Below are 26476 nucleotides of genomic sequence, written 5' to 3'. Positions count from 1 at the left end.
TTCCTTAGCAACCCCTTCATTCAGCTGACCCTTGTTCCTTCTCTGATGCCCATTCCCCAGAGACCAGCAAGAGACCCGCATTCCTCCATTGATACCCATTCCGAAGTGACCCGAGTTCCTGGTTAATCCATGCCCATTGACACCTGTTCCTCACTAACCCGGCTAGTCCATTGACCCCATTCCCAAGCTACCACCGCTCCCCATTGATCCCACTCCTCACTGATTCCCTCTCCCGCATTGCTGTCGTTCCCTGCTGACTGCTGCTCCCCCTTTTCCTCACCGTCCCACTCTCTGCTGATCCCCCTTTTCCCCAGTCTCACTCCCCACTGATCCCAGTTTTCCCCGCTGATCCCCCTTTTCCTCGTCGATCCCCTTTTCCCCACTGATTCCCCCTTTTCCCCGTCGATCCCGTTTCCCCGCTGATCCCCTTTTCCTCCCCGCTCCCCTCACGGCCCCGCTCCCCTCACGGCCGGGCCGCGCCTGCGCTCCGCCGGCGGGGCCGCCCCCCCGCGCCAGCCGCGGCGGCTCCGCGCCTGCGCAGCCCGGAGCTGTCAGTCGCTCCCCCGCCCCGCGCCGCCCGGGCCATTTTGCGGCGCGATGAGGCGGGAGCGGCGGTGAGCAGCGCCCGTCCCGCCCGCTCCGCTCGCACCGCCGGGCACGGCCCTCCCGAGGGCGAGCAGACCCAGCAGGGGACAGCGGCACCCCCCGCCCGCCCCTCAGCGCCGGCGGAGCCATGAGCTGGGGCACGGAGCTGTGGGTGAGTGCGGGCGCGGGGGGAGCGGGGCTGCGGAGCCGCACCGGGGATAACGGTCCGTGCCCGGGGCCGGTGCGGGGAGCCGGGTCCGCTCCGCGCCGGCACAGCTCAGCACGGGGCCCCCCCGCTCCGGAAAGTTTCATGTGCAGCCTCTGCAGGGAAATCCCAGCGTACGTTCAGGAGTTTGATTTAATTTTGCTGAAGGAATTAAAAATTTTTAAAAAAGCTCCATTGCACAAAAAATGCTCCCCTGGGGAGCGCAGGGAGGCTCGCAGCGGAGTGTGGGGTGGGTTTTGTGTGTGGCTGCTGCGGGAGGCTCCGAGGTGGATCTATGGACAGGGGGTCCGGTTTCAGGAGAGGGAGCTGCAGGGAAGAAAAGCCAGATGATAAAATTTCCTGTCGCTGCTGTTAAGGGGCTTCTCTCCACTCTAGATCTGAAGGACGGAGATTTTTACGAGAAGAGTTTTGTGTTGTGTGTAAATAAAGCAGGCTTAATGGTGCAGAGGGTTTCAATGCATAAAGCTCCTTGATGCTTTTGAGGAGAACCTGGAGAGTATAACTGCATTTGGTTTACGGTGGAACGTTAATGGAAAATATCGGACTATTAAAAGGAAAGAGAAGTGGGCAATAGCGATGTGATACGGTCCCTCGCTAATGAGTAGAAATAAGGGAAGGGAGATGAAAGAGGTCTGGGGAGGCAGAAGAGCTGTTCCACATATTCAATTACAAAGAGGACATGGTGCAGCCATGTTTGATGGTGGAGCATGGAGCAAACCTGCTGGGTCTGGGAGGGCTGGTACCCGCGGACAGGAGGCTGTGGAGCGGTTCTTCCCTGAGTGGTGGCACAAGGAACATCTTGGGACAAATCTGTGCTCGGGAAGAGGGGGAAGAGGGAGACGGAAACGGTGTTTTGAATGAGGAAGTCAAGAATAAGTGGTAGAGGGTCATCTGGATTGTAAAGCACTGCAGGATTCTCTCCTGTAGTCATGTGTTTGTGGCGGGTAACCGGCGCGAGTTGACATGAAAATACATCTGAGCTTTTGAGCTGCCTCTTGTGGAAATGGTTATTTTAGATGTGCTAATTGCTGTCCTTTCTGGGTGCATTCTGGCCCGCTCTGGCAGGCAGTTCAGCATCCCGTTTTGCTGTGACATTGGAGTCATGTTTTAGCCAGATCTGCTTAGACCTATGCAGTAAATTAGGGAGCAATTGCTGACTGGGAGAGGTTATTTCGGTGTGGTTTTATATGCCATAGGGAAAAAGGTGATAAACGCTGGTGAAATAGTGTAGTGATGCTATATTGATTCATCAGTATATAAACAGCTCTGCTGCATGGGAATGTTTCTGGGAGAGCCTGCAGTTGCCTCCTTTTCCTGCATCTTGGATGCTTTGGGAGGAGACTGAATAATTAGTATGGAATTAAAGTAAGAGGCAGTAAAATCTGACAATTTTCACACTGGAAAATAAATTCTGAATTCTCAAAAAATGAACTTTTATTTTTTTCACTCCTAAAACAGCAAGCAATACTGAGGTGCTCCTGAACCAGAATGGTAGTAGAGAGTAGTGCCTATAAACAGATCTTCTTCTTTTATGTAATATTTGTAGAGGTGTGTGCAGCCATATATGTCTTCTGCAACAGTTACAAATTGCTTTTGTAACATTTTTTTATCTGATAATTTGCTTTCTGAAGTTGTCTTCAGCAGCATCAAAGTATCATTTTTTCAAGTCCTCGGTGTAGCACTCTGAGAAATGTAGTAGGTTACTGGAGGAAAAGTGTTGGATCAAGAGAATGAATGATTCTAGATACAAATTTGGCAGGAGTTGTTCCATTTTAATTTGGGCAGACCTCTGAAAACATGTTGGTTTCCAGTGCTCTGGGTATTTAGGCCAAAACTGATTTCTCACTCTGTGTTCTCCCTTCCACTGGAAAGGAAACCACACAAACAACCTGTATCTAATATATGCCATTTTCTTTTGTTGATAATGGCATTTCTTTTTTAAACAAAATTAAATTTCCATTTACTTTAAGAACTCAGGTGTCTTTTTTCCTTTTTTTTTTTAATGGGTTTTCAGGAGCAGGTGTGGTAAGCAGCAAATGCCTGTTCTACATGTGACTCATATGGTTTGAAGGGCTGAAAGTTGAGGCAAATGCAAGTGTTTTTAACTGTAGTTCAGAAATTTGCTAGAAAAATCAGCAATGTTTGATCAGGCTTTACTTGCACCCTGTTTTGTCAGAGATATACCAGGCTGCATGTGTGTTCATGATTCACCCTTTAAATTTAGCAAAGAAGTAAAATCAGCTTGCTTTTTAGAGCTCATAGGATGTTAATGTGCTTGGAGTTATGTAGAATTTCTGTTCATTCCTTGGGGGAGAAAAAGGCTGGTTGCAGAAAGCCTCATACTTCAGAAGCAATAAAATCCCTTTGGCAACGTGTGAGCTATTTCCAAAACAGGCTTTTAGCCTTGTGCTGTGATGTGCATCCTGTGCCTTTGGGTTGCAAATCCTATTGTGGACTTCCTTCTGGTATTACACTTGATTCTGGACTTTGAGTAACATCTCAAGATTGTCCCTGTGAGTGCAAAAGGACCCATAACCAGCAGAATTATTAGATGTCCTAATGCAGCATTTATGTCCTGTATGAGGCGGAGTGCTGGGGATAATGAGATCGTCTGGGGCCTCACAGCAATCCGGTGTTGCAGAACAAAACCTGGAGGTCTCATGTAACCCTGCTTGCAGCTTCTGTCCACCCAAGCCCTGCAGAATTCTTCCTGCCTGTTGTACTCCAAGCATCCAGGAGCTGAGGAGGAGGCAGCGGGTTAAGGACAAAATGCAGGCACAGCACCAAAACATTCTGCTTTTCACCTTCTTTTTCAAGTCTGCATTAAGGGCTGACAGGTAGGCGTGTAGTACATATTTATTTCATGTCTGATTATTGAAAACTGGCAGTGTTTTCTAAATACTTAAGTGGAAGTGATAAGTAAAGGTTATGTAGGGGTGCACAGACACGACTTGTACCTTCAGTGCTGCTCTTTGGGGACAAGGAGCTGTAAAAGCACACTGGGATCTCCTTCACCTTTTTCCTCTCTTGGCTAATGGGAAAGAACAAGGAGCATGGCACCCACAGGTCTTCTGAAGGGTACTTTAGTTGATAAAATCGTAAGTGTGTGTCACACTTCCCACCAGTGTCCTTTTGTGTGGTATGAAGCCCTTGAAACAAGTGGGATTACAGACTGAGCTGAAACCGACCTCAGCGCTTTGGGTTTTGTTGAATTAAAAAGTTCAGGGTAGAAAAGGCTGTGACAGTGTATTGAATGGAATGAACTTTCTTGAGTAAGACATTTGGTATAGGATGTAGTCTGGGGGAGTTAGGTGTAAATTTGTGGTTAGGTAGTCCAGGAAGAATTCTGCCTTTTCAGAACACTGTTGCAGCATGTCAGGTTCAGGTGGCCAAGTGATTGAATGTGGAAAGTTTTATCTTTTTGTTATGAATGTTTTAAAGGTGAAGACACTGTGGGTTTGTTGCTGTGGGATTTTTTTCTTTCCACATTCAGTGTAAACTTTTAAAAAAAGCCCGGGGAGGGAGGTGATTTAATCAAGTTTTTCTTTGACCTTTGTGAAAGCTGGGTGGCTGCTAACAGCTGTCACTGTCCTTTCAGCCTGTGAGAAGGTGTTATTCAGTATTTGCACGGGTCTTAATATGCTGCCGGAATGTGAGGGGCTCTGTTGGCCAACTCCTGACGGAAGCAATACTTTTGGGACCACACCTTTTGTTTATAGGGTGTTCCAGTATGCTTTACTATGAAAACACATGGTTTGTGGATATGTTTGGGGTTTTTTTTTGTCTTTTAAAGTTCATTTCACATAAGTGCAACTCGGAGAACTTGAAGGCCCCCTTGCTATTTGTAACTGCCAAATTGTTTCCTCTTTCAGTACTCGGGCCTCTATTTCATCAGCAGAATTTGTGTTTAAACAGCTGTAATCTTGCATTTCTGCAATTTGCTTGAATGCAGCATTGTTCTTCAATAGTATTTGCAATGTATGGGTGTTGCATGTGGTGGTGACTCACATTTGGAAACCATCTGGAGTACCTGGGTGATTTTGACCTTTGTGGCGTTGCATAGTGTGTAATGGGCACAGTCAGTAGTCGAATGTGATCTCAGTTGAAAACTCTGTTATCTTCTGCTTGTTAGAGCATCTGCAGAGCTGGATCTAGGTTTGCTGTATGATCCTTGAGCCAATATCCAGTTTTATTGTATGCTGCCCTGTGGCTGATTGCAGACAATAGAAACTGTGTGTCATCCCACCCATCCCATTGTCACACCTCCTACAGCCCTCACCCCCAAGCTCTTTGGGGTTGGGTGTTAAGTGTTGTTTTCCAAGACTTAAAAGAAAAGGAAATGGGAAAAGGACACAAGTAATTAGTTTTGCATGATAAGTCAGGGTTAACTCTGATGAGTTGAGAGTTTCCATTATGGGCCTAACCTTCACAGGTGGGGGGTGAATCGTTCGCAGCTTAGACAATCTTCCGTGGTGATGGCAAATACTTATCTGAAACGTCTATTTTATTCTAAATTTTGTTCAGACAAGTCCCAGAGGCAGAGCTGGGTATCCCTGACCCTTTTTTTTTTTTTTCTTTTTTTTTGTGTGTGTGTGTGTGCCAGTTTCATAGGAACTCGGTTCCTCTTTAGTAACATGTTAAAACTTTTATATATTTCAAGGAGTCTAGAATTTCACCCACAAAATATACTATAACAGCACCCTAATAGCAAATACAGTGAAAGGCTGACGTCAGTAACGAATGCATAATATTTATAATTTTTGCTTGGTTATTCTAAAGCTCTTAGAATGTGCTGGACATGGCACTTCAAAGCAAAACACACTTTTTATTAGTTAAGTAGTATTAGTTTAGTATTCTGCATAGTTATTTGGACAGTTTTGAGGTAGCGAAATTGTCTGACATTAATATCCCCTTATTTCACTCGCTGTTTTAAGTGGTCAGCCTGCACATGCAGATTAGTGAGTGAGAAATAGTTTATAGAAGCTGAGTCATTACAGAGTATCTGCATTCTGCAGTTCACACCTTTGTGTGCATGCCCAGCTCAGGGTGGGATTCGGGGCTGCTGCAGCCTCTGTGCTGGTGCATTGTAGAGTTAGTGCCACCAGAGTTCTTTCCGTGAGCTTAAAACGAGAATTTTTTAAACGTTAGGATGATGTGTGGTGTGGGGCTGCCCTGCTGCTCACAGACTGGGAGGATAATGGGGTTATGTGAGAAGTCCCTGCTACAGCCCTTGGTACCTGCAGGCATCAGGAGTGGAAGGATTCCCTTTTGGTACCTGAACAGCTGTTGGGACTTTAATGTTTGAAAGTCTGAGTAATTTCGTTTACAATTCTGGCTTGCTTGCAGAAAGAGGATCTTTATAATATTGTCAAACCAACTATTCTCGTATTTCCTACCTATTCATTAAAGAATGGGGAATTTACGGTCTTTCAGCGTGAGTCAAGACTTGCAGAATTCAGTGTTTTCCCTTTTAGCCGTATTGTGGCTGCTCAGGATCCCCCGCTTCCTTGAACCATATGGGGAAGGCAGTCAAACAAGAGCCGATGTTTTTCTGGTCTCTTTGCAGCTCATTAGTGTTACTCATGTTGTGAAACATTCTTTTACGGCAGAATTTCAAAAGCTGTAAAACACTGTTTTAAAGCCGAATTTCAAAAGCTGAGTTCTGCATAAAGAGTAGGAGCCACTCTTGCACTGTGACACCGTAACTTAATTACCTGCTTTACATTATTGCCTTTGATTGCTGGACAGGTAACCTGCTAATGAATTTTTGGAAATTCACTTTCATCCTGTTTGAAATACTGCTGCTGAGATTGGTTATACATTGAATCCAGTCCAGCTGTCAAAATCCAATGGTTTGTTGAGTTTCCTTAGTGTTCATGTAAATATTTTAAAATAACTTCCCCCTTCAGTATGATTGTACGCTTCAGATGAAACTACTCTTCTTCCTTTCACCCCTGGAAACTCTGCTTTTCTATTTTTTTCTTCTGAAAAAAGCTGGTTAAATTGGTAAACACTGTTGTCTCTTGGTGTATTGCAGTCATTGCCATTCTCTTGAGTCAATGGCTTTGGCTCTAAAATACAAAAGAGTGGAAAAGTGGTGTATATATATTGTATGTATGTGCAGGATATATGCTTTTTAGTCTTTCTTCTCAAGCAGGTGTGGTGGGGTGGTTTGAATCCCTTTGGAATTGAACAGTATCACTCTGTTTGTCTGGAGACAACTTTATTAACCTGGTCAATAATTTCTTTTGTCTCAGTTTATTAAGAATGGCCTGTTGGCATAATTAAATAAAATGTTTATTCTTGCATCTAAAAATGGAAAAAACTGTAGAAGGGCTTCTAGATTAACTCTTCTGTAAGTAAAGTGCAAGAATGGAATATTGTTTGCCTGGTGTTCATTGCTGATCACTGAAGCAGATCATGTTGTAAACTATGTTAAGGAGCAATTCTGTTGAATGTTGTCCTTAATTTATTTGAGGAAGAGTCAGCCTAATTGGCAAAACAATCAAAAGAACAGCAATCTCCCAGATGCCCTCAGAAACCCTGTAAAGCAATAAAACTTGAAAAGGAGTCACTTGAGAATTAATGTCTGGTTTAGAAGGATGACTCCCAATGAGCTACCAAATCACCCAGATAGTTCTTAATCCTGAGGAAATCCCAGAGTGGATTACTCTTCTTGTTGTAGCTGAAATAATATAGATTTCTTCCATTAAATGTGTCACTTGGCCATCTCTTGTTCAGTGTTTTTCAAGTGCTTCTGTTTGGTACCTGAAGTGTTTTTATAAAGTAAAAACTTCAGTTCTGCCCTTGCAGTGGGGCTGGTGTAAGTGCTGAGGTACCATTCATTCCCTGAAGGGGAAGGGTAGTTTGTAGTGTTTAGATTTACTCCCCTGGGAATATCAGGTACAATTTCTCTCATAAATTATTCATTTTATAGTTCAAAAATTAATTTCAATGCTCTGAGTCTGTGGCTGTGCAGATAAAGGAGTGCTACCTATGTGACAGGAGGAGGATTGTCTTGCAAGGATTCTGAGCATATTCCTTATTCTTTGAGATTTTTCTCCAATTAACACCAAGAAATTGCTTATTTGGTGTCTTGGACAGTTTTCTCTGTCTCAGACTCTATTCTAGACTGAGCTGGCAGCCCTTCTTTTTGAGAATATATTTAACATTTTTGTTCAACTCATCTGTTTTCTGCTGCTTACATTTTTTTTTTTTCCCTGTTAGGGTGCTCAGGCTGCAGTTTTCCTCTTTCTGTGCCTGCCTCTTGCTTTTTGTGTTTCAGAGCAGTTGGGATCATTGAGTTGTTACCAGGGCCAGCATTTTGCACATGCTGAGCACGATGCCTCTTTGGTTTTGGAAAGCTGTAGTGTTCCCATTCATTGGAGCAAGGTTTTGAAATTTGGCAGACAGAAGCTGTTGAACAGGGATATGTTGGGAAAATATTCCTCAATTAGGCAAACCTGTAAGTCCTTGGAAAAATACCACGCTGCCTGTACTCAGTGAAGATGTTATTGACCAAATCTTCCTGGGTGCTGGCTACGCTTTGGCCTCGGAGGGATTTTCATGGGGCAAGATGAGGTCACCCACAGAATAATTGAAGAAGGCTCAGTCTGGTCCTTGCAGGAGAGCAGCCAGACTCCCCATGCCAGGCTGCTGAAGGCCAGGGTGGAGCTGGGCAGCCTCCTCTGCTCTCAGGCTCCTTTGTTGGCACCCAGTGGCACAGGGGCAGAAGCTGGCTGCAGGACAGCTCTGATGGGTGGGATCTGGGCTGTGTTACAGAGGAGCAGCATGGGTCAGTGGGCAGGGGAGAAGGGGTGGAAAGCATGGCTGCACCAAGTCAAGGTAAAGATCCCTCTGAGCACTTTTATTCTTTGTTAATAGCAGCAAACCGGTTCTTCTGTCCTCATGGACTGGTTCTTGTTATGCTCACCTGAGGGTGAGTGAGGTGTGTGGTCAGAGGGGAAACCACCTGGTTCAGGAGACTGAAGTGGAGGGGAAGGACTGGAGATCACACCAGGATCTAGTTACAGGCAGTTGGGTCTGCTTGTCTAGGAACTGTTCCTGTGATGGAAGTGCCAAGGATGATGGAGAGGGTCATTTGAGGAGAGATAATTCAAACTGGCAGTTCTGACAGCGGGTGAAGAAGGACTAGTAGAATGAAGGAAACATCAGAAATGAGCTCAGTGAACTCAGGAGGAGAAAATTAATTTAAGCAAGGAAAACAAGGAACCAGTCAGTAACAAGGAAACAGCTTGGATAAAAGCACATAGAGAGAGCAGGGCTGGGCTCTGGGCAGGACAGGTGGGATTGTGACTTGCTGTCAGACTGGATGTGCAATGAGATTAGTGCATTAGGAATGGCAAGTCAAGAGTTTGATGGGATCAGGAGAAAGTATAGTGGGTGCACAAGGGGAAGGAATAAGCAAGGAGCAAAGAATGAAGATTAGATAAGAAGTAAAGCAGAAAAGTAGTGCAGAGACCTAGCAGTCCTCTTTTGGCTTTGTAGTATTGCTATTTTATGTGGCTTTTTCCATGTTGTGTTTAAGTGGAGTTGATGTACTGGTTAGAATGTATATACATTGATTTCTGTGGTTGCATTTGCATCTTTACTTGCTGTGGAAGAATATTTGACAACATCCCCAAATAAAAGCTTTATCCAGAATTGTGTGCACTGCTGTTTTTCATTCACTCATTCTGTGCAGAAAGCCTGAAGGAATTTTTTTAGCAAATAAGTTCAAAATGTGTTTAGATAATATTTTTCATTTTGCATTATACTCTCTGAGGCAGAGAGAAATGCTTTAGCACTTTTATCTTGTATTTACAAAAATAAAAAAATTATTGGCATGGAGCAGGGCGTGAATGTAAATGTATTTTCTCAAACAAAAGTTAAACGGGGAAGAGAAATATTTCTTGCCCTCTTGAGGGCTGTTGATCTGTCAAATGTGGGTCTTGCAGGAGTGGCTTCCATTAAGAGTGTGTAACTCAGGTTTTGCTGTAATAAAAGAAAAACTGGCTGTGGATGAATAGGGAGAGCTGCAATAGAGCACTATATAAATATTTTTTCACCCATCCTGGCTGTCTCTCATAACAGTCTGAGATCCTTTTGCTCATGTGTAGTCACTGGAAAAGCCTAAAAATAAAGGGTGAGAGGAAAGGGCTCTGTGCTGGTCAAGAGCCTTTATTTCCTTACAAGTCTTTGGAGCTGTGAAACATCTGGGTTTTGCACAAGATGCTTTTGGCATGTGTTTGTGAGTTAATGTGCAAAAGCTGAAAAAATGCACAGCTCTGCTTCAGGTTTTAGTGTGCAAAACAACTCCTAAGCAAATGTTTCAGTGATGGAAATACTGGTTAGGGGTTCCTTTACTGCTTTGCTCAATGTTACCATCATCAGCTGATCTGACAGGCTCCATCCTCCCAAAGCACTGCCAGCCTGAGCCCCAGGATCAAGGCACCCATCACAGACTATGGTTGCATGCTTCACCTGAAACCCAAAATTGCACCAGGCAACACTTTAGGTAGTGAGAATGCATCTCACATGACATGTGTGACTTGCCTGTCTAAATCAGTGCCCTGGGGATTTACAGCCTTATTTTTGGAAGGAGGGGCTAGCTAGGTTCCAGCTCTATTTAAAGATAAAATCAAGTGTCTCTGGCTGTGTGGCTGCATGTGTCCTTCTGAGATGCTTTGGAGTAGCCCAGGAGACCACCCTGGGAGGGGGTAGGAGCTTGCATCCGTTCCTGGTATGTGTGAGCACCTCCTCACTACCTCCTTCCCTCCTTCTCTGGATAACTGTTAGGCTGGTTTGTTTTTTTTTTTTTTTGCATTGTGGTTCCTATTCTGATTCTTGTCTGCATCATCCTATACTTGTATTACATATAAAATTGCTGAAAGCTGATTTCCCAGAGGTTCAATATGATTGACACAAAACAATCTTGAGATAGGAAAGCTGTAATTGTTGGAAAACTACAATTTTCGCTAGCAAATGTGCTGTTTTGAAACACATGCCCCTAATTTAGGCATCGTTGGAGACTGGGTCTGCATAGTTGTCACTCTTGGAAAATACTTAGTCTTGAACTGAAAGGTACACAGTGCCAACATTTAATGGTCAAGGGAGTGTGTTGAATTGTTCCACTAACAAAAATCTTTGCTGAGCTAAACAATACAAATATAAATATTTCACTTGGCTATTAGCACTTGAGTTGAAGTACTTGATGGTTGGGAACAGCATGACAGAATGGTGTGCTCCATTCACACAGAGGTCAGAGGACATTCTACATGATATTTATGGGTTTCGTGCACACAGTTATGGACATTTGTATTGACTTTATTCTGCTGTTGGCTTGGTGTAGTCTTCTGTGGTTTGCTTGTGGGTTAATCTCTGAGAACAGAAATAAATGGAATAGTGACAGAGGCATCAAAAGCCAGAATCCACACTAGGAGAGTTGAACAAGTGAAAAATGTCAAAATGGAAATTGAGACCCCCTTTTTACAGTTAGAATGTAAGAATGAAGTGTTTGGGGGTTTTATTAATGATATATTGACACCTGTGGTGTTTGGGAGGTGCTGGTCAGTGGTGATTTCCCTCTGGGAGCAAGGCATCCATCCAACCTTCCTGGCAGGGGGTGGGATTGATTCTTTAATCAGAACAGCAACAATCCATCCTGAAGCTTCCTCAAGGTATTAGGGCTAAATTAAACAGTCTGGGACTAGTGTGTAAGCCCTAATGCACTTGAAGAGGCTTTTGTGGATAGGAGAATTTTGAAAATAATCAGAAGATGAACCCAAAAGTAACAGAAAAAAGCTACAGGCACAAATCATCCTTAAAAAGGGGACCATAATACATTTTCTTTGTGTGGTACAATGCTTAATGCTCAGATTCTCTTAGGGAAGAAAAGATGCATGAACTATACAGCTCTATTCGTGGCACTGCATTTAGAACTTATTTTCTCTCCTTTGTATGTGTATTCTGTAGCTGTTCCAAAAATAGATATGGCTACAAATACCAAATTAGTAGAATTAGGCCTCTTAAAGCCAGGAAATAGACCACTTTTAAAACAACAATCACTATAGAGGAAATGTGGGATCTTATGCATATTGTGTTATGTCTTTATTTTACAAAATGTTAAGATTGTGTTTGCTTGTGTAAATTTGCAGAGTCCATAATCTGCATGAATTTCATAAGGATAAAAATGTCATGGTTGTATTCAGCTTTATTTGGAATTTTACTTGTCTTTTACTTGGAGGAGCAATGAAACTTGATCACTGAGCTTTAGTTGGTATAGTAAATGCTCATAAACAAGAACTAACTACAAAGTGCCAGTAGTCTCGTTAGATGTGCTTATGGATGTAATTCATGTACAAAAGTACTCAAAAAACAAAAATGAGGAGCCCACATGACAGCTGTTCTGTCTTGCTTAGTCCTCACTTTGCCTTGGTCCATCTCACTCTGCAGACCAAGCCAGCTAAGCAGTAATTTTATTTTTACAGAATGTTGGAATCCTTTACAAGTATATCTGTAAGGCCTGGGGACTTTATGAAAGCTGGAGTGTTTTAGGGTGGCTCTTTGATAGAGAATTTGTCTGTGAATTCTGAATGTCCCTGATGGATATCATCTTGAGCCTCTGGCTTCAGAGATGCTCTGCCCAAATCTTTTCCCATAGCATAAACTTCACTGCATCTCATGGTTCTTGGCCCACCAGTTTAGGCCAAAAATTTGGAGAGGTAGATTTGAACTTCAGGTTTTGTGAAAAACAAACCCTTTATTTTCCCTTCCTTGGCTGGGAGCAGTTTTGATTCAACCTTTGGACCAGAGTTGTAGCTTCCAAAAACTATTTTAAGTGGAAGGTATTGTTATTGGAACAACTGTAGAGCACTGAGTGACCTCGTTGTCCTCACCGTGGGAGGGGAAGTTCTTGTCAATTGGTGAGACATTTTCTTTCTTTCCCTGCCTTCTTTGTAGGTAGATAAATACACATTTGTTTTCCTCTTCCTCTCTGAATCAGTCTGGTTCAGAGGCCAAACTTGTTTTCCCTGCTTGGCAGATAAAGCATCTCGTAGATTCAAGTCAGTATCCTCTTTCATATTTTTTAGATGATTCAACTGCTCATCAAGCAACTGGTCTATGCCTGTGTGATAAAATGGTTGGGGAGTCATGGGACGTGCAGGGAACTGAGCCCAGAAGCTGCAGTTGCTGTGTGAAGATCAGTAGCTCAGGCCCATTGAAGTCAAAGGTTGGACAGGAGGTTCCTGTTTGTTCTTCTAACAAAAAGCATTTCTTGTGTGTTTGAGCGCTCTTTAATCCAACAGGCAGAGCTGCAGCCTTGTAATGGATGAAATCTGAAGTAAACAAAGCATAGATATGAGGAAGAGGGAAAGGGGAAGAAGAGGAGGCTGACACATTGTTGTGCAGATGCCTTACACCTTAGTCCTGACCTCTGCTAGAAAAAACCTTTACTTTGCAGCAGGGCAGGTTCTTTTTTTAAATATCCCATTATTTTCCCATGTCCCCCCCATGCATCTTACTTCCTGTGAGTAGATTATTTATTCCCAAAACCAGTTTGTTTTGCCTTTCTTGCATTACTCATAAGATTTGTCTTATCACCGTGTACTTTAGAATTTGCAATATTTGTTTCCAAAAGATGCTGCCTAAAGAGCAGTGTGATAACCTCTCACAGACTTGAGTGCATTTAGCAAAGGAATACACCAAGTAGCAAATGACTTATTCTGGGAGACCCAGAGCACTGGAGAGAAACTTGCTGATGGCGACTTGGCAACATAATAAAACAGCAAGATATTTACAAATATTAAAACAGTGTTTTGAGGTGATGAGTTTTCATTTGCTCTGATGAACTGTAATATCCAAAGCTAGATGTCTCTTCCACAAAAGTAAGGACTTACCCTTTAATATCTTCCACTTTTGAGTAAATGGCTAGTACCATCTCATTTCAGTAATAAATTATTTGGAAATCCATCCAGCAAGACTTTTGAGGAATGCCTCAGTGTCATTTTTAAGATGTCAATCCTTGTAATGCTTTTGTTTAGTAAGTGCAGTGCTTAAAGTATTGTACTGTTCCAGAAGCCTCTTGTTTTATTTTTGGTTTTTTTGGTTTTTTTTTTCCCATTTAAATATTTGTTTGTTTCATGAACTTGGATTTATTGGCAATATTTTTGATCCCACCCCTTTTTGCTGGGTAGGCGCTGTGCAATCCAGGCATTGATGGTCCCTGTCTTGCAAATTATATGACAAGAATTAAAGACAAGGAATATTGGAAGGATGAAGCACAAGACATTGAAGGATATGGAAATCCTCAGCCTCTCCCATCTTATGGCTCTTCTGGTCTGGGGTAAAATATGGCAATTTCTCTTGTGCTTATGTTTGTTATGGAAGTTCTTCTGTATTATGAAATTGTAACTATTGAACAGTTACTGTAGTCTGGGACAATCCTAAGAGTAAATAGAGGATATCTATGAAAAGTATGTATGTCTGACAGCCACATTTCAAAGAGGTTTTTCAATGTACTAATTAATTCTCTTCAAATAAATAGTCATGCAAAAAATGAAATACAACATCAATATTTAATGGCATCTGCTTAAAACCCTCCCAATCGAGACTTCTGAAGTTGTGTGGGGGTGATGTTCACACATCCCTGATAAAGGGAGGGTGGAATGTGTGTATTTTCTTTTCATTTGAGGAATGAATTACTCCTTAAAGATGTGATTGTGAGGTGCCCTACATGGCCCTGTGCAAAAACAATGTAGGAATCAGCTTCATGTGTCTTTGGAAACTGTTGCACTGTGAATCCTGTGGATGTTAGCAGAAAGGGAGATTCAGTTTCCTGAATGGCATGGCCTGATCTCCACCTTGCAGGCTTGTCCAGTTGCAGCAAGTTTGCAGAAGATGCACTGAAAGTGAGCTGCAGTTTTTCTCTTGCTGCAGGAAACAGTGAGCCCAAGTGACCAACATCTTACTGTGCACATCACATTGTTTCATGTTGCTCTGCTGAGCAGCACAGCAAAGAGCTGACCTAAATTTATGGTTCTCTTGCGAGATGTCAGTCTGCTCTTAAGCTGTTTGCAGCACTTCTATCTGTGAGCTGGCTGTGTTTGATGTTAGTGCTGTGTTATCAGCTGCTGATGTTAAATAGAGAATCATTCTTCTTGTGAAGAAGTGAATTTGTGACAGATTTGTGTGCAATTTGTGGGCACTGTTTATGCCAGAGTTGGGGAATCCATTACTTTGTGGAAATGACAAGCATTTGTTAGACTTCCTCCCACAACAGTGTCAGAAAAGAGCAGTGCTGTGCTTGCCATCCTCTTTTGATGCTTCATGGTTTGTTATTGCTGTGATAGGAAAACACAAGGAGCAGGTTGTAATGTAAGCATTCCCTGTGTTTATTTGTTGGTGGTGTTGTGATAGCCTTCCACATGATCTTCCAGGAACGTGAGAAGAGTGGAAATCAGGATGACATATCTGTAAGTTTTAGTCACAAAGTTTCCCCCCCGTGTGCTCTGTGAGCAGCATACTTTGCTATTACAAAGTCCTAATGAACCAATTAATTAATAAATATTCCTGTAACACACACTATGTTGTCACACTGGCCTAAACTTAACCAGCAGCTCTCCATGACAAAGATTTTAATAACATTTAACCATGGTTTGTGTTAGTCCTTTGGCTAAGCACATCATGATATATGTGGTGTGGTGGTCTTGGTTTTGTTTGCCCTCAAGACACAAGAATGCTTTTTATTGCTGTCCCAGTAACCAGTCCAAAGTGCAGCAAGCAGCTTTACACTTGAAAAACTGTAGCACCCTTTCAGGAAATATCTGCGGCGCCTCAGATTTTTTCAGCCTGCTCACACATTCAGAACCCTGGACAAGCAGCTTAAGATCTGAATGAGATTGTTCACCAAATGAGTTGGTGCAGCATATTAATTTGCTGGGGCTTCTAAATGCCTGCAGTGTTACAAGAGTTTGCAATGGCACTAAAATACCAGGAGCTTTGTTGGCTCTAAACTCCTTAAAAGAGAGTTTTAAATTCTTGTCTGCTTGCCGTAGCCTTACCAGCTTTATAAAGAATTTGGAGATCTGTACTTCAGAAAGGTTGTGCGTCCTGGCCTTGGAAAAGTTAGTAAGAGCTTTTCCTGGTAGTATTAATTGTCTTGGAGCTTGATTGTGCTCTAGGTTTTACTGTATAACTGATTATATGAGCCTCCTATTAGTGCCTTTATTTAGATGCTATTGGATCGTTTATTGCATGGTTTTATGCATAGGATTTATGTTGCAAAAATATTTGCCTTTGCAGTTAGGTAAATGTCCTAGGGTGACTTTATGGTGCTTGTAACATAATGTGGTTTTAATGAGGCTGGATACAGCCTCAGCTTGATTTTATGTGTATTTTAAGTTACTATTTAAATGCCAGAGTAGAACTGATATAACCTTAAACGTTTTTTTTTTTTTGTCTTTGGTGACACAACACACTCCTCCTCAAAACCAATATTCTGCCTGGCAGCTGGAGAGGGATATGAATTGTTGTCAATGACTACTAAAAGTTTAACATTTTAGAAGTCAATTTTCAAGGTCTTGAAGTAGATGATTTTATTTAGAGGATGAACCGAATATTTTAGTGAAAGCAAAAAACTCCAGTGTTCCATTCTGTTCCTTGTTTCACTATTCCTGGATTTAGGCAAATATGTAGTTCTAGATGATGGGGTGAGCAGGGGCAAGTGGTCAGACAGGTGTGACCCGAGTGTGTTTTTTAATCTTGTCTCCAATAAGCACTGCTTTAAATTGGGTAGTGATTTTCTTCACAACCTTGTCTGAAAACTGTATTAATAGGAGGCTGTTTACTTATGTAATTTCCATTAGAATTGTAAAGATATTTATTTCTTCAAGTGCAGTGGAAGCTTGAAATCTGTATCATGGTATCATCACTGTTACAGCATGAGTTATAAAATATTCACATGTGGTTTTGGAACCTAAGGAAATGAGATTGTTGTCACAAGAAAACTGGATTACCCCTTTTGCTCAGCTAGACTTGCCTATCCAGCTTAGGAGCAGAATATCCTTGCTGAGGGGAGCAGTCCTTACTTAAAGGATCAAAGGATGTTGCTCTTCTAGCTCAGGATGGCAAAATGTCATTTATTCCTAACGCTTACATTTCCAAGCCATATTGGTCAAAAGAAACCGTAATTGTTGATTTATTTCCATAAAATGTTCAGACTGTTTTTCTTCGAGAGGCCGGAGGCTGTGTAGGGAGCCAGACCGAAAGGTTTGGACAGTCTGTAGCTGCCCTACTTTCTAGAAACTGTAATTTTAGGTTGTCTTGGCTGGCACAGCATGGTCAGCAGAGTGAACTTGAGCTTTGTGTGCCGGGGCTGTCCTGCAGCATCCTTGTGGCACAGGCAGCAAACCGCCGGGTCCCTGTGGTTCCCCTGTGGTTTTATTGTGTCTCTGACTCCTGAGAGCCAGGCCAGGGCAGGAGCTGTTGGGGTAAAGGCAGCACTCAGCACAACAAGGCTGCTGTTACACTGGGGAGTCTTTGCTGCTGCTACAACTTGCTTTAAATGCTCTCTGCTCAGGTGCCCGAGCACTTAGAATTGATGGGTGGTAGAGACAATTGTGCTGTAAGCTCCAGTCCTGAACTCTGATTTCTTGCATTTTATAAGGCTGGGTGACACGTGGTCTCTGTATTCTTCTTGTGTGAATGTTTGTTTAGTGTGATGGAGTTAAATTTACCTCTCTCTTTAGATTCTTGCTACTATCATATGTACTGTGGAGAATGTCAAGCATCCCTGAGTGAGCAGCCTGAATGACTCTGTTACAATTCTGGGTGCATTGTGCTGTTCTATTGACTCTGCAAACCTGAAATGTGTGTGGGAGAACTTTCTCTTGTAGTCTAGCATGTAATTTAATTGATGTTTGTTTGGTGATTTTCCTCAGATTAAATTATTCATTGTCACCACTGAACAAATGCTTTGTTTCCTTCTGGTGGGTCAGCATTTTGCACGATGTTTCCCCCTTCTTCTTCCACCTACTTTGATGCATTCATTTGGTTTTGCTGCAGTCTTAGTACTGAGGGCTGAGAGAAGCTTCTGTTGGGAGAAGGGGGAGACCCAGTGGACTTTGAGAGGCTTTGTACAGTGATTATTCAGTTAAGGGAAATGCGATTACTTTTCCTCAGATTTAAACTTTGATGTAACACAAGCTCACACTATAGTTAATGGGAGTTGTTACCCGAGGATAATCTTCATAGAAATGTCACAGAAGTGAGCATGTGAGAATAGGAAGATATGCTCTCTTCCTCCAAAGGATAAGAGACTGAAGTAATTGAAGAATTATTATCAATAGCAATTCATGCTTTGATGCACAGGTGGATGTTTCTGATCTTAGCAGGATGTGTAGAGCTGCCACATTAGTTTTAGTCTGACCATATTTTAGCTTGGTAATTCTTTGGCTGTACAGGTGATGTTGTCTTTTGTAGAGGAGGAGAAGCATGGCAAGGATCATCTTGAAGTCTGAATATTTTATGCAAGTGGGATCAGACTGAAACAATGTTTTTGTCAAAATTGAGATAAACGGCCTGACTCTATTAAAACATAGCAGCATGCAGATGCAGCTGGGGTTAAGCTCTTCCCTGAATGTTTATCAGTGAAAAACGGAGAGGAGAAAGGTATTGGGTAAAAGAAAAATATGTGACAGGATGTTAGAGGACTCTTGGTTGCCATTTTTAGAGCTAGATGAAGGACCAGGTTTTATTGTAATAAAACTGTGTGAGAAACCCTAACAGATGGATTTAAGGCATAGAATCTCTACAGCTTTCTTTTGGCTCTTTGCTTGTATTTCTGGCCTAGTTCCAGAATTTATCCATTTTTTGCCAGTGTAGCTTGACTCCACTCCACAGAGTGGAGTGTATGAATAGATAATTCTGAATTATGAAATGCACTTTGAACAGAATATGTTTGTTAGCATATTTTGAAGTGACCAACTTTGTTGTTTGCAGATATTTTAAATGTTATACACTCTGACATTGTTGTTCTATCCATTGTATTAAATTTCTGAATTGCATATATCTCTGATAATCTTCCTGTTCTGGAAACTTCACTATTTTTTGGTCAGAGTGGAGGCACCTAATCTAATTTCTGGGTTAAAAATGGAATGCAATGGCAGAGAGAAATACTTCAGGCATAGCAATAATCTTATTTGATCTTGAGTGTGAAGTGGCTCTTGAAAAATCTTGGATTGTATTTGTCATGTCATGGTATTTGAGGTATTAAATGCTTTTTGAACTCCATCTACAAAGAAGTTTTTCAGCAGTTTGTTCCATTTAATTTGGAAATGAGAGGAAGGAACAGTCAGTCCAGATCTTTAATTTTCTTTTGAACTTTAGGAAGGGTTTAGAACACTCTGAAGTGGAAGAGCTTAGTTTTTTAACCCTAGTTATTGCCATTGCTCCAGTGATTCCAAGAGTTAGCCTCAAGCTAAGCAGAATTAGTGATTCTTACAGCATTTTTCTTTTCTGAGTGTCTGCATAAACATCCTGGAAGGACATGGTGCCTGCACTGGAGTTAGGTCAGCTCTGGCTTCACAGCCAGGGGAGGAGGTAAAAAGGAGTATCAGGAGTAAAGGCTGTTGTGTTTAGTGAATAAATACATCTCTGCATTACCATGTACAGAAAAGAGCTTTGCACACGGGCTCAGTTCTACACCCACCAGGGGATTTATTTAGTGGAGATTAGAAGTTTTGCTGTGGAGAATACCAGGCATACCTGACAAGACCTTTGCTGGGTTTTTAACTGTTATCTTTTTGGGCTGATTTCGATAAGAGGGAGACGAAGGACTCTTATTTGCAAAGTGTAATAATGTCACTGATTGTTTTTAAGTGGTGATATAAAAAAAAAAAAAAAAATTATCCCCCCAAACCCCTTTCCTAAACTCCAACTGTGTGCTCAGAGCTGAATCATATTCAAAAATGTGTGATACTAATTAATAAATTTTGACTTTGAGGATGCACAAAACAACTTGGGTATTCTACATGATGAAACCAGTATGCCATTGGCTTGTGGTGAAGTTGGGCAAAAAGCTAATTTCCAAAGAAAAAACATTCCCACAGACTGCTACAGTTTCAAGTATTGTTCTTGTGGATGAGATTCTGCTGTTGTGATTCAGTATGGTTTTGGATAAGAGGGCAGAATTGTCTTTTTTATGTATGTTCTTTTAAATGGATCAGAAGGCCCATTTGGCTTTCCATTGTAGTTAACCATGCCATGCAATAAGCAGGAACACTCTATGGCTCATTTTTAATAATCAGTACACAGCTGCCCAAAGGGGAAACCGTGGGCAAGAGCTCTTGTTGATCTTTGTTTTAACAGCTGGTATTATTAAGGGAGAGCTTTGCAGACTGGGAAAAAAAAAAAAAAAGAGGATGAAAATCAGTCAACAGTTAATCCAAGATGTGGCCAGACAGCAAAAGATTTGCTGGGAATTAGTTCTAAAATTGCATTTGTTCAAATACTTTCAGAAGACACGAATGGGTGTGTATTAAATCGGGGAAGTGGGATGGTGCTGGGGAGCAGTGAAAAGTTGCAACATTTGTCAACTGAAAAACCTTCCTGGAACAACAGCAGCATATATTTAGCATTGTTACCATGCTGCAACTCCTGGGGGAGGCAGCTCAGATCTGGAGCTCTGCTGCAGCTCATGATTTATACCCTCCTAGCAGCAGAGCCCCACAAACCAGGAGGATCTGCTCATTTTCAAAGTTCTTGTTTATAATGCACGGAACAGTGAATCCCTGTGGGTCCTTGCAGCTTTCAGGCTGCAGCTCTGGATACTGTCAGCAAAAACCAAATCTTTATCCCATTCCTGTTCCCCCAGGATGAGCAGAAGGAGGAGGCAAGCATTGCTTTGTTTTGTTTCTTTGTTTCTTGTTTGGTTTTCTTTTTTAAATGAGATTTGCGGGTGTAATTAATTCTAATGGTAGAGATGCATCATCTCTGTGGCCCCAGTAGATTTTAGTAGTTATGAGCCTTTGCTTAGCTAATGAGTCTGGATTTTACAGTCTGGATTCTGCTGTTTATCCTCATACCTAGTACAAATAAGCTCACTTAAATCAGTTGAATTGCACTAGAATCATCAAAAGAAGTAGCATGTGCGTTTTTGTCTTTAAATAACTGAACAAGTGCATGAAAAGGTTGAAATGCACTCAGTCCTTCAATAAAAATAGTCCGACTTAACATCTGGCATTAGTTGTAGCTTCTCTCTTATTATCTTGTTCCTTAAGAGCTTTTTTACATCCTGGGTTGTAATTTGCACATTATAATGTATTTTCAAACAAAAATGTGTCTTGTTCTGGGGTTTCTTGAGTGTGTTTTATAAGCAGAATTGTAGGTTTGAAAAGAACTGTTCCTTTCTGAATGGGCTGCTGGTGACAGATGGTTCTCATTGTGGCAAAGTCGTGCAGTGCCTCAAACCTCAAAGTGTATAAATTTATTTGAAGGAAATGAATCACTGCTGCATCATGGACATCTATGAAAAGTGTCCTTGGACATTGATATGGTGATTTTTGAGCCTTGCCTTTTCCTTATTCAAAGAGAGCTATAAAATTCATTTTCAAGAGCATGAAACTGTGACACCTCTAAGAAGCACATTTCCTTTTTCAAGAGATGCAACATTATCTTTGGAAGGATCTCCCACTGATAAGAGCACGAGATGCCTGACTATGGCCTTTTCAGGTGCCTGTTTGAATAAAGCCTAATGCTCCATGATGGATATACTTCTGTCCATGCAGTCTAGGACACGTAACCTACATAATTTACCATCAAAAACTGCCTTGTTCCAAAAGAACACTGTCCACTAATTGGCTCAGTTGCTGTTTCTCTTGTTCACCTGCTGCTCATCAGCTCTGTCCTGCTGCAGCTGAACTGATCACATCCTCCTGCCTTCCCACTCCCCAAAATTAATCACTCATCTCTGTTATCTTACCTCTTCCAGCATCTTTCTGAGCTGCTGCGGTACCAGCAACCACATCCTCTCTCAGATGGTACATCCCCTCTCACCTTCCTTCCTGGCTGCTGTGTTAGTGCAGTTACTTGCCCCGTTGCTATGGAGGGACTACAAGTTCTGCTTTACCACATCCTTTACAGGATACGAGGGAGGAGGAGGAGGAGGAGGAGGCTTGGTCTGACCCCAGGATGGGGAGGGTGGGGGAGGTTTTGGGGCTTCAGTTGGTTTGGGCTCTGGTGAGGAAGGCTCCTCGCTGCAGTGGCAAGAGCAGTCCTTGGGAGCAGGACCAGGAGGTTTCTTGTAGGATCACCTGCTCCTGGAGCTCCACTGCTTCTGTGGCCTCTGACTCAGAACCTTCTGGCTGCTGCAAAAGGAGCAATTTCACTTCACAGTTTAAGCTGTCAGCAGAGAGAACGAGACATTGTAGGCACTGAGAGCGTGTGTGTGAATGCCTTGGCAGTCAATGACATCGGTTGTGCTTCTCCCCGTGAACCACGTGCTGCCTTTTGCAAGGCTTCCATACTAGGTGTTTGCTGAAGTGGGTCACCACGGTGGTCACCCAGTGACCTCTCCAGCAGGCACAGGTGGCCTCTTGCCGACCTGCTGCTGCCCAGAGAGCCGCTCTCCCTCCCAGCCCTGCTTTGTTGGCTTTGCTGCTGTTCACTGACATGGGCTCTGTTACCCAGTGCTGTGTTTTAGTCTGGTGTTGCTCACCTTCTCTATGAGGAGATTGAACGTTCACCAGTTCAAAGCTCACCCCTTTCAGGAGTGGGGATGTTCCTGTGCAGCTCTGCTGTAGGTGGATCTTTTTGTGAGATGTTGCAATCAAACTGGTTCCCTGTCAGCCCTGCTGGTCTGGTTGTGCTCCCAGGGCTGGCCATGCCTCAGAGCAGCTGGAATATTCATGTTGCTCTCCAGGTGCTGGCCTTTGTGCCAGCTGCTCATGGTTTTTCTCAGAAGTGCTTCTTGTTTGAATTAAGTCAGGTTTTTATCCAGGTAAGGGTTAAGGTATGGCCAAAACCTGCCTGTGGGATAGCACCCCAGATTAATTAGCAGGAAGGGTCACACTTGAGTTTATGGAAGGTGGTTTTTGGGGTGGGGATGAGTGTGGTTGGTCTCAGAAATAAAATTACAAGGCTGTGCAAAGGGCCTTGCTATTATACTGGGGCAATGTTATTTTCTACCCAAATTAAAATTGGTATAAATATTAGAACTTATTTTGTTTTCCAGCTTCAGCAAAATGCTGAAGGGAGGTTAAGCATTTCAAGGCTGAAATATAGCCCAGAAACTGCGTTATTCGTAATGTCTATTGAAACAGGCAGGACGGTAGAGGTGGGTTTATCTAGGAACATAAAAGATATTTCAATCTAAAACATAGCTTGTTTCCACTCTTACTTTCTGTCAATTCCCCTTCACACAGATTTAAAATACATTCCGTTTCCTAATGATGCAGCAAAAAATCTTATTTCTTTTTGTGGTCTAGTTACCAGGTGAATGGAAGAGATAGCACAGTTAACCTTGAGGGCTTTAAGGAAAAATATGTTTAGGGGATGGTAATGAAAGGAAGATGGAGATGGGCAAGAAAGATGGCTTTTTTCTCTGGGCTATTTATTATTCAACTCAAGCAGAAATCATGGTTGTTTAGGCATCCTGGTGAAAAGGTTGAGAGGAATTTATTTAATACTTGAAGGGTAAAATGAAATTAAGCATGTGTGGCTGAAGATGTGATCTGCATGACAAATGCACGTGATCATAAATAGCTTTGTTACGAAGAACCGGATGTGTGGGCAATGGAAGGTTCACTCAGAAAACAACCAGTGAAGCCACAGCATCATGTGAGTGTGAACCTGGCAGAGATGGTGTCCCTGCCCCATCCCTCTGTGCTCTCTGGTGCTGTGAGTGCTCCTTGTCTCTGCTGCAGGAAGGGAAAGGTTGGTGTCCTGTGTTCCATATATAATCAGGGATATTTGTTTAGTGTCATTAACTTAGGGTTTCACTGACTTGCTGACAAGTTCTGTGTGGGAAGTTGATTCTCATCAGTAGTGGCTGAGTCAACAGATGCTGAATTGCTTTGGTATTCTCTACTCATCTCTGTTTTCTGGAAAGCTCTTGCAGTGGTAGCCTGTATTTTATGCATTTTCTTTCATTATTAATTTGCCTGGAGACTGTTAAGATTTGCATATAGCTTTATTGTAGGTCTCTGAGGATCTGTGATCTGAATTCCCGTGTATTCTGCCAGCCCTGGAGTGCCATATGGGACTCAGCCGAGCCTGTGAAGGGCTCCTCATCTCGTTAATTATTTTTATAATTTGAAGTTGTTAAACCATGGAATCTAAAAAAGGAATTTAGAAATTGAACACGGTAATGTATTCTTGATCTTCACTTTAATTCCTTTTTGCCTATGAAAGTGAATGAGAGTGTTTAAAAAAAATATATGGGAGGAGAAGGTATGATCAGAGCTAAAAATTAGCTATTAATTCCCCTATTACTATTTTTGCTATTAATGACAGTATGTAAACAAATAATCTTGCGAGGAAACAGAATCAAACTCACTGGGGAATGAGGTAGTAGAAAGTCTTCAAATGTTCTTAATGTTCAAGAATCCTGAGTCTTTTGTTGTATTGCTGCATGAGAATTACAGGAGGCATGTGCTAAAAATAAAAGCTTTTCATTTGTTATTAGACTATGCTGAAAATTCAGATCCTTTCTTCATTATTTCTTCCGTGTTAGCATTCTTAATCTCATGCTTCTGCACTGTCACCCCTGACAGCAGCAGAAAGGGTGACAGTGACAGTTTAGCCTGGATACTGGTACAGTAAATGCTGCCAGCTCAGTCTACTCTGGGCAGGTTTGACAGGAAGATTTAAATTGCAGAATGAATTGGAAAATTCTCCTAGAATCTAAAGTTTTTCTTTCACAGCTGAAATCAAGTAGAAACCCCAATTCTTCTGGCCTGGCTGTGTGTTGGAATTGAGCAGGGTGAGTCTGTCTGGCTGCAGAGGGACTGGGGCTGCAGCTCAAGAGAAAAGTGAGGACATCCCCTTTATTTCAGTCCATGTTAAGGCTGAAGAGCCTCTTGGTGGCAAGTGAAGGTCCATCATTGGATCTGAATGCCGTGTGTTGAACTATTTTGCAATAGATGGAAGTCTTTTAGAAAGAGGAAGGAATATCTCACTGAGCTGTTCTTCAAAGACCTCATGAATAACACTTTATTGCTCAATAATTGTTTGTACTCCATGCTGTGTGGTCAAGAAATGGGAAGAAGGTTTTTGTTTTTATTTTTTTTTTCCCCCTTAATGGCTAACTTTCCTCTTCCCAAAATACTTTGCATAGCTGGGGAATGTGACTTCAGGAGGGCAGTTGAGAAGTGAAGGAGATTTGACAGCTTAAAGTAACCATTCAAATGAAGCAAAGAAAATGGGCAGCACTATTTCCATTTTAAGCATTGTCAGGGTAACAAGCATGCAACCAAATTTCAGAAAGAATGCATGGATGGGAGGTTATTTGGGCAGCAGTAAAAGCACTGAGAGAGAATTAATGGGAACAGAAATGAAGTTGGAAAATGAATTTAGAAACGCACTTTGCCTTAGGGTTAAAATATTCAGAGCATTCTGGATACTTGGATGTCAAATTCCTGTTCAAGTTAATGACTCAAGTTCTACTTCCCTCTTCAGAACTTCAATTTTTGTGTGCGTGTTGAAGAATATGTTAAGCTCTGAACAGTTTTTATTTTAAGCAGTAGGGGCTCTGCTTTCCCACCTGAGTCAGGTGGCTCAGCTCCTGTACTCCAGCTCCTCCATCACCTGGGGAAGTGTTTGTAGTGGCACATGTTGCTGGCTTTGGGAAGCAGGTGGAATCTGATGAAGGGGGGTAAGTTACAGTTCCACAAGTTGTTTAATTACATGCATACTGTGATGGGCAATTAGAAGTCTATTCTTTTTAGTAAGCTGATACCACATTAAACACAGGCACTTGAAACTGGGAGAAGATGAGATTTGGCAGGTTGGAAGGACGTAGTAACATGAAGCCTGTGGTGGGAGCCTACTCATGAGCTGTGATAGACAGCTGACTGTCAGTGCAGTATTTCTGCTCAAAGAACATTCTTAGGTGTGAACCAGTCTGTGAGCCAGAGGAAAGTAGTGAATTCTTCTAGAAAATGTTTTGATGGTTCTTTTTCTGGGAAAACAGGTGTGGTGTGACCTTTTGTTTCTCCCTCACTGTGGCCAAGTGGGAGCATTCTTACTGAACATTGCATCATATTTCTTGCCTTGTTTTCTTGAATGCTAAAGCCCTGTGGGAGGTTGTTGTTTCCTAATGTTCTCCCTGACTGGAAGGGTGAGGATGCTGCAAAAATGAACAGAGGAGAGTCTGTGTATTGAAACTGAAAGCTGAAACAGCAGCTCATGGGGCACCTGAGCCCTCTTGCAGCTGATGACTGAACCTGCAGAGCTGCAGTGGCACAGTTCACCTGCTAAGCCATCTCTGCCAGGGCTGGTGCACTTTGTGCTGAATACATGTTTTGTTCTCATTAGACTCCAGAATAATTGATGGGGTTTTTTTTAACTCCAGATTCCTATTGATAATGCATTTTTGTAATGAACTTTGAGAAAAGTAAATAAATTTCTATAAAATGTTTCTAATATTGATTATTTGAAGGCATGATA

At 42.2% G+C, this 26476-nt stretch overlaps 1 protein-coding gene across 35 annotated transcripts in view; it reads left to right on the top strand.

Annotated features, from left to right (window-relative positions):
• Nucleotides 1-531: 531 nt before the first annotated feature.
• FNBP1 (formin binding protein 1) overlaps nucleotides 532-26476 on the top strand; it is a 92693-nt gene continuing 66748 nt past the window's right edge. For 13 of the 35 annotated variants that reach the window (XM_072936569.1, XM_072936574.1, XM_030287012.4 and 10 more), the window contains exon 1: nucleotides 534-757. In XM_072936569.1, coding sequence (XP_072792670.1) covers nucleotides 734-757 — 24 coding nt within the window. In that variant the 5' untranslated portion in view covers nucleotides 534-733. Of the gene's footprint in view, nucleotides 758-26476 lie in introns of all 35 variants that reach the window. The other 22 variants (XM_072936567.1, XM_072936577.1, XM_072936573.1 and 19 more) reach the window with 5 other exon arrangements.

The sequence above is a fragment of the Taeniopygia guttata genome, chromosome 17, assembly GCF_048771995.1.
Source record: "Taeniopygia guttata chromosome 17, bTaeGut7.mat, whole genome shotgun sequence".
NCBI lineage: Eukaryota > Metazoa > Chordata > Aves > Passeriformes > Estrildidae > Taeniopygia > Taeniopygia guttata.
The sequence above is the reverse complement of the archived record's forward strand: the minus strand, read 5'-3'. Positions and strand labels throughout refer to the sequence as shown.